The following is an 8,733-nucleotide window of genomic DNA, read 5'->3' on the forward strand; positions in this document are numbered from 1 at the left end:
TAGTTGGTAGAAGGATATTGAACATTAGCAAGGATCCAGGAGTTTTCTTTGGGCCCACCAGTCAAGTGGAATCTCTGCCTGAGGAATGGTGGCATTGTTGGTTTTGGGACCTGAAGAGTTCAACCAGACATGAGCAGGAACTTGAAACAACAAAGATTTGGTGACCTGCTTAAATCCTAGATCTTTGATGCAAGCCGATGTCTTCTGGACTGTGCTGTCCTACAGGCCTGTTGGCTCCAGTGAGGTTGTTGCCACACCATGGACAAGAGGTAATTCAAGTCTCACATCCACTTCTTTGTCCTTCCCTGGGAAGACAAACAAATAAAGGAAAGATGTAGATTCAAGACTTGGCTGCTCCAATTGGTAGATTCCTGTACATCAAGAGGAATTGGAGGGTACCCTGAAGGCCCTTGTTGGAGTGTCCCATCTGGGTACAGGACTGGAAAAGAAATTGATTGGTGGAAGAGCCCAAGAGTTAGCAGAAGACTTACAGAACCAAGAAATAAATAATGAGCCTGTATTGCATACAAGGTCTTCGGGAGTACAGGGCTGTTAGAAGATGACCGTGGGTTCGGCTACTTCATTGGCAGGAGAAAGTTTAGGGTACAGGACAAAGAAGCAGCCTTGGAGGAGCTTCTGTTGGTGTCCTCCAGATGGCAGTAAAAGTGTGAATGTCAAAGGAGATGTGGGACCATCATGTTTCCACATCAGGCAGAGGCAGCAAAATGTTGGGATGTTCAACCTCCATCTAATGCCATCGGGATCGTTGATGGGAGAAGGAACGTCTCCAACGCACAATAAAACGGGTGACCCATTTTAGGACTCGAGTTTGTACAGCTGTGGCTGAGGTGGAGGAACAGGACAGTGTGAAATTAAAGAGAATTAGAGCACATATGGCTCACAGATAGTTTGGCTTTTGTTGTCTGGATGAAGACTTAGTTTTCTATGGTCAATCATTTTTTTTCCCCAACTAGTGCTTCCATCATTCCAGGTCCTCCTGCATAGGCTGTCATATGCTCTCTCTGTCCCTTTGTACTACTGAGAAATCATTGAGTCTCCACAGGTTCTAGTAAAAAGGCAAAATGACCAACAAAACATAAAAAATAGATCCCCTTTGTCATTACACAACATACAAAACCAAGTAGCAATACTGACGTTGCACTAAACAAAGAACAGACTTTCGTCCCGGAGAACAATGTCTGTCTGTCTGTCTGTCTGTCTGTCTGTCTTCGCTGTTCATGTGCTTGACATGTCCATACTGCTTGGTCTATTGACCTGCACGTCGAGTTGGGTGGGGGAGCTTTATTAGCTCTTCTTTTGAATGGTTTTAGTTGTGAAGACATTGTATTCATTTAATCGAAAACCATCTTAAAAATCGTGTAAATATTGAAAAGACAGTCAAGACTCAATCAAACTACAATTACAAGAGGAACTGCAGGGCCTGGCATGCCTAGTAGACACGCTCAACTTTGGATCACTGTGGGATCAAAATGTTATTCATACGCATGAAAATGTATCTGTTGATCACCCTCAACACAAGATCAGCCAAACCAGATCCTGTCAAGGAGGAAAACAATGCCCCAAAATAATATATGTGTGTGTGTGTGTGTGTGTGTGTGTGTGTGTGTGTGTGTGTGTGTGTGTGTGTGTGTGTGTGTGTGTGTGTGTGTGTGTGTGTGTGTGTGTGTGTGTGTGTGTGTGTGTGTGTATCTATATCAGGGAAGATGGAAGTAATTTACTCTTTTCAACTTTCAATTTAATTGTGTTCTTTGTTTTTATGGGGACGCTGAATGTATTTTGATTTCAGGGAATAAGTCGATCAAGCAGAGTTTACAGACCAAAGCAACAGTTTTACATTTATTGGTTTGTTCATATAGTCGAGTTGTTGATTGGATATTTAGGGCTCATGACTTTTTTGATGTGTATGTGTGTGTGTGTGTGTGTGTGTGTGTGTGTGTGCGTGTATCACTATTTATTATTTTATTCTGGATATACATTATTGTTTAGCGGTAGTTCAGATTCTAATTTAAACTCCGTAAATGTTATCTAGTGAGTCACAGTCTCATGTGCGAGACTCAAATCCCCCTGCAAGGAAGGCCAGCTCTAAATGAGTTTTTTTTCCCTCTTAATGAAGGTCAGGAGAGAGTCACATCTTTCCTTTTGTGATAATTTATCCCTATCTCCTGTTATCTCTTTTGCCCCTTTAATCCTAATTGTATTGTATAATTGTGTGATGTGCACCTCGCGGTCTTTGAAGTATTGCCCCTATCCTTTCAATATAACCTGATGCCTTGAACCTTTGTTAATTTTCCCCTGCTCTGCTCTGTACTATCCAGTGTTGCAGAATAAAAGAGGGAACAGCTTACGTTTAGCCGTTTCAAAAGATTTTATTCAAGTCTGGCTTCACTGTCTTACTGAGAAATTGTAACCACAAAGATATGATATATGTGGATATTTTCTCTAATGTGTGTACGCCCCATGTTGGCGATACATCTCACATCCTGCTCATTGCTGTTTTGATTGCTTCTCAGTGTCAGTGAATGGTACTTGTAAGGGGATAATTTGAAAAGATTTATAGTTTTATGAGCTGAATTTTTAGAGTAATTTCCATTTGGCTGAAATAAAGCCTTTTTGTATACTTAACATTGTGAGTATAACTATCAGCAATTCAAGGGTAAATGTAGGTTTTTGTACCATGTGGTATCAGTCTAAACTGGGGACTTGACCATGAGCACCAATTATTAAAACGTGTGAAAATATAAACAAGGCAGATAGAAAACTTCCTGTAAACACGAGTGAATAAAAGGTTGTTATGTGCTTTAGCCGATGAATTGTTTTATGTTTGCATTGAGCATTTTCATAGAGAGGAAGCTGAGCAGTGACCTGTGTGGGCTGGAGTCCAATGACTGAGTGAATTTAAATGATCGTTGTGGCGCTCTTTGAAAACTTTGCAAACCTGCATTATATGCAATATTACCCACAACCATCTGACCCACCTATCACAGTTCATCTTGTAAATAATAATACGATACAGCAGCATAATAGTTAACCCTATAATAATAATAATAATAATAATAATAATAATAATAATAATAATAATAATAATAATAATAATAATTTATGGTAAAGGCTATACAAATAGAGGGCCGACATTGGGGCATATTTTGACAACATAAAAATGTGTTTATTATAATTCATGGTGCCATAATGTATTAGTTCCAAATGTGTAGTGGTTCTTCCACAGTGTGTGAAAAACAGGCTTAAAAACCTTCTGCTGGGGAAAAAAAGTTAGGAAAGTTGTACACCATGTGAGTTGTGTTTTTCCAATATTTCTATATATTTATACTTTTTTTTTTTTTTACAGAGAACCATCGCTAAATAGGATGGAAATACAATAAAAGGCATTGAAATGTCAACCCTAGCTTTTAAGAGTTTTTGAGGGAGGACGCAAGTGTGCAGTAAAGAAACCCTCTTACCGCTTCAGCACCATGGACAGTTCCGGTAGGAGAGCTTACCTCTGTGCTCTCCGCGGGAGCCCAAGTTGACTAATAGGCTCTCTGTGTGTCAGGCCGCTCCCCATTCACTTTTTAAGGCGAGATGGATGGACATGTGTCCTTAGATAATCCTGGTCTTGTGTGCGGCGTGTGTGTGTGTGTGTGTGTGTGTGTGTGTGTGTGTGTGTGTGTGTGTGTGTGTGTGTGTGTGTGGGGGGGGGGGGGGGGGGGGTATGGGGTTGGGGGTGGTGGTGGTGGGGTCTCGCGCGCGCCAATGCGTGTCTCTGCTTGTTGTCGTCTTTATGATTTTTTTTGTTTATCACAATAACTATTTATTTGGAGTAACAATAGATTACAATAAACTTGCACCAGTCGTTAGTGTATAATTATTAATGCTAACAGATGTGGTTGACCCTTTGCTTCCACTGTTACAGCCATTACCAAATAAACCAAATAGAGTAGGCTACTGTATATTATATTCCTTTTTTTTACTTATTCCATTTATATGTTTTATTTTTTTGCTTATAGTTTGTTTTAACAATCAAATCCTTACACATTTCCAAAATGCCTGAAGTTTGCAGATGGAGATAAGTTTTTTTTACATACTGAGGAGCACCTATTTTATTTTGAAATATATATTAATAGAGGTATATAACTGTATTTTGTTTACCTTTGTATCTCAGACATTAGGCTGCAGCTCTATCAAATGTACTAGCGATTATAATTTGAGGAAATATGCCGTTGGAAAAACAAATATCTCAATCCTCGACAAAATCAAAAACCTATTGCATTTCTCATTATCCCGTTAAATTGTCGAGGGAACTTTCGGGCGCGCGTTCATTAGACAATCCGTTTTTGAATGAGAAACATAGTCGACTTCCCCCCCTCGTGAGCAGAAGGCTCAGCCCCTAAAATAATTCCCTGTTATCTAATTCATTGATCTCTAAATGAAGCCTAAGCTGGTGTATGTATATGGCAGCCTATAAACGCGACGTGTCAAATTGCATTACGCTGTTCGGTGAAAGATAGCACAACATCATTTCAACTTCAAAATACGCTGAAATACAATCCGAACATGCAGTATACTACCTCGTGGTTGCTGATGAACATCATAGTCTGCCGATTGGGAGGATTTGAGGAGCTTTTTCCCTCCTTTCGCAGGGATCCGGTCGGCGCTTGTGTTGAGAATTAAAAAAAAAGTCGGGGGCGTCTTCAGCTGTGGGCTACATTGTTCCGCAGGCCGGAGGAGGATTTTTCCTCCAAAAAACGGGTATTTTATCACCGATAATTTCAGGCTTTGCAAAGAAAGATATGATGAAAATCTCTCTGGTTACAAGCCGCCGATTGACGCATGCGTGTGCGGGGAGACGGGGAGCGGAGAGAGAGCGTGAGAAAGAGACAAGGTGGTGTTAAAATATGGGAATATCAGAGGCAGAGAAATAACTCTATTTTGTCCTATTTGGGACAGAACAAATAAAGTGACTTTGGCCTGTACAACTCAGTATTTCTCCTCTCTCTAAATAATAAAACATGTTAAATGTCAGCACTGAAAACATGCACGTGCATACGGGCGAGATTCAACATGTCCAGCTGTCCAAGTATCTGAAATGTATTTGTTAGGCTGCTATAATATGCCAATGGTATGTGGTGACATGTTGAAGGAACCAGCATCTTCTTTGAAGTGGCGCGTGCAGCCTATTTGAGTAACGCACACAGAGAGATGAGAGGATAAACGCAATAGGATGTGGTCCACGACATCCGCGTGTGGGCACATGCGTATATCTATATAGGCCTATAGAGGCAAAGACAACATTAAATACACCTAGTTAGCAGTGTAACTACGTGGAGACGACTCTATGTTTCCAATCATTTTGGCTGTGTGTAAGAAAAAAAAAATCATCTGTCGTTCCGTTTAATAATCACAGCTGACGGAATCATATATCACCCACATTAGCCCGAGGGCTATTAGGCAGTGGTCCTCGTTGAAATTTGCATTTTAAAACGATCACTCTGTGCCTCCTTAAAACCACACTGTCAAATTGATGGGAGCTAATGCAACAATTATGGGCTCACAATGGCGGCTCCCTGAACGTTTACAGTTGATGTAACATTTTCTTGCTGTTTGTAATGCTGTCGCTACACAGTTGAGCTTAGCCGTAAGCTTCAGTGTCGGTGGCTTTAAAAAACACACTGCTGTTGTGGCATCCTGCAGTGAAATGTTTGAGGAAAGGGTTACACCTGCTAAATTTGACTCCCTCTTGATTGTTTTCCTCCCTACACTGATCCCTTTCACGTTGTGGTTTTTGTGACCACCATGAGAGACGAGGGGTTAAAATCCTACTGAAGTGTCATTGAGCAAGACAGAGAGCCTCCATGTTGTGGTTTTTAGGAGGGAAGGAGCATTTACTTATTTATGTATTATTATACTGTCACTAATAAACAAGTATAGCTCTATTAAGGCCTGTCCATGTGTATTCTGTTGACAAACCCCACACACGCGTCTACAGCAGTAGGCCTACAGTGTTGCTCGGTAAAGTCACCTCTCTGGATTTAAATCAGCTTTTAAAAAGAGGTTGAAGATGTTTGTTGCGATTCATTACATTAAATGGAATTGAGGAGGGATCCTGAGTATTACCCCCCACTTCACACACACACACCCCTCTTTCCTTTTACTATTATTATTTATTTCCCTTCTCCCACTACAAGCCGCTCTTTGTTTATGTTGTAATGTACATATATTTGGGCTGAAGGTATTCCAGCAGCCGGTCTGGGTGCTGATTGGGCGCCCAGGTTGGTGAGTGAACGCCCTGCAGATTATGTCAGATTGCGTGCGGAAACCAAACCAGCCCAGCCTTTGAACTTCACCGCTTTTGGCTCGTATTCACGCTCTTCCGCTCATTTCCAAGCCAGGTGCTTGACGACAAACCTCAGAGAGGGAGAGAGAGAGTGAGAGAGAGCGAGAGAGAGAGAGAGACAGAGGAGGAGAGCGTGTCGCAGAGAAAAAAAATAACACTTTTTTTTACGACTCCTGCAAACCGACTGCGGAACATTGCTTTCACCTTTGTGGATTTCTTTACGTGTGCGCAGCTTCCATGTGTTTTCGCCCGCCGCGTGTTTGAAAGAGAGTTGCGAGCGGACTTGAGCGAACGCGCATCAGTGCTTTTAACTCTGGGGGGATAAAAAAAAAGAAGCGAACCGGGCGCTGGATTTTTATTTTATTGTATTTTTATGTTTGCTGTTTTCCACACTCAACAACATCCCAGACGTGGCATGACTGGTATCTGGCATCTAGACAGGTGAATAGCTTCCCTTCCTCCCGGTAACAACTTTTTTTTCTCTCGTCATTAACATCGGGGATAAAAAAGAAAAGTACACTTTCTAAAAAGAAAAGATGTCAAAGCCTGCCGACCACATCAAGAGACCCATGAACGCGTTCATGGTCTGGTCCCGGGGCCAGAGGAGGAAAATGGCACAGGAGAATCCCAAAATGCACAACTCGGAGATCAGCAAAAGACTGGGCGCCGAGTGGAAGCTGCTCTCCGAGTCCGAGAAGAGACCTTACATCGACGAGGCCAAGAGGCTGCGCGCTCAGCACATGAAGGAGCACCCCGACTACAAGTACAGACCCCGGCGCAAACCCAAAAACCTGCTGAAGAAGGACAGGTACGTCTTCCCTTTGCCTTACCTCGGGGACAGCGACCACTTGAAGGGGCTGCCCGTGTCGGCCGCGGACTCTCTTCTCAGCCACTCGGAGAAAGCCAGAGCGTTTCTGCCGCCGACGAGCTCGTACTCCTTCCTCGACCCGAGCCAGTTCAGCACCAGCGCCATCCAGAAGATGACGGAGATGCCCCACGCGTTGAGCGCCAGCACTTTGCCGTACGCGTCCTCTTTGGGATACCAGAACGGCGCGTTCGGCACCCTCGGGTGCCCCAGTCAGCACACCCACACCCACCCGTCGCCCACGAACCCGGGCTACGTCGTCCCGTGTAACTGCACGGCCTGGTCAACGTCAAGTTTACAGCCCCCGGTGGCCTACATACTTTTTCCAGGTATGACCAAGACTGGGCTAGACCCATATTCATCCGCACACGCCGCTGCCATGTAACCCTCAAGACTCTTTTCCTTGTTTTCTTTTTTTTTAAATTCACTTGAATACTGAAATGCATGTAAATATATTATGGACAGCGCGCCCCGTTAAAAAGGCACGAACAGTATTAATTGCCTTGGACTTGTTATGGCAACAAACAAACAAACAAACAAAAAAGAGAGAAAACAACAAACTTTTCCAGAAACCCACCAAGTTCCGGACCCGAGCAGAGGAGCTGGGGTTTGGTGTCAAGGACGGTGCCCTGTGAACTGTAAGAAATGTAAATGTTATAACGTTTATGGCAACCAGAAAAAGGGAGGCCTTTAACTTTATTTATTGTGTACATTTCAATGCTGATATGCTGATTTGTGTTGATTTATTGATAGGGTGCTCTTTTATTTTGAAAAAAAAAAAAAATTGGCTTGCACAATTAGCATTCTTATTTCCTGTATAGGCCTAAGTAGTCTACATTTTGGCACTCGTAATTATGAAGTTCTGGGTAGGGTCGAAATCAGGACCTATAGGCCGGATTATATACGGGTCATACTGTTTATGTTTATCAAAAACTGGCACATCAAACTAGACGGTCTATTTAAGATGACAACAAAAAAGGAAAAAAAATACTTAACATCCAAATGTTTTATTTTGCATTTTTACCTGTGGTTCAGTGCTGATATAGTCACACGCGTCATTTCTTTTGTTTTTTTGTTTGGTTTTGTTTTGTTTTCGTTTTTTAAGGATACCTTCTATTTGAATTCAAGGAGTTAAATGTGTATTATCATCTAAGATGGTAATTAAAAAGCTGTCATGTTATGGAAAGGATAATGTATCTAGAAGGTTGATACCTCCTGCTCTTTGTTCAACTGCTGAGCAAAGACATTTCGAATAAAGACAATCTGTCTTCAACGCTATCAATTTCCTGTATTTGTAGGTTATTGGGTACTTGAGATGACAAAGATAGTGGGACACTGTGTGTAGGCGGTGCAGGCAGTTAAACCTGACATTAAATGCATTTTAATTTTTAAATAATATTAATAATTATAATGCCGTTTAAACGGAAATAGGCTAATAATTCACCAAAAAAGCGAATGCAAGGTTGAAACACTTTTTAAATAATACAAAAATATATATTTTTTTGTTTTACATTGCAAA

General features: G+C 41.8%; 1 protein-coding gene across 1 annotated transcript; it reads left to right on the plus strand.

Moving 5' to 3' along the window:
* The first annotated feature begins 6,411 nt into the window (after nt 1-6,411).
* sox14 (SRY-box transcription factor 14) lies at nt 6,412-8,492 on the plus strand. The gene has a single exon (XM_084011349.1). It carries the CDS (start codon nt 6,886-6,888, stop codon nt 7,597-7,599), a length of 714 nt encoding a protein of 237 aa, XP_083867475.1. The 5' UTR covers nt 6,412-6,885; the 3' UTR covers nt 7,600-8,492.
* Nucleotides 8,493-8,733: the final 241 nt, after the last annotated feature.

Source organism: Eutrigla gurnardus (genome assembly GCF_963514095.1).
Source record: "Eutrigla gurnardus genome assembly, chromosome: 6".
Taxonomy (NCBI): domain Eukaryota; kingdom Metazoa; phylum Chordata; class Actinopteri; order Perciformes; family Triglidae; genus Eutrigla; species Eutrigla gurnardus.

Coding starts and splice junctions, on each gene's coding strand:
- sox14 (XM_084011349.1), top strand. CDS start 6,886: ATGTCAAAGCCTGCCGACCACATCAAGAGACCCATGAACGCGTTCATG.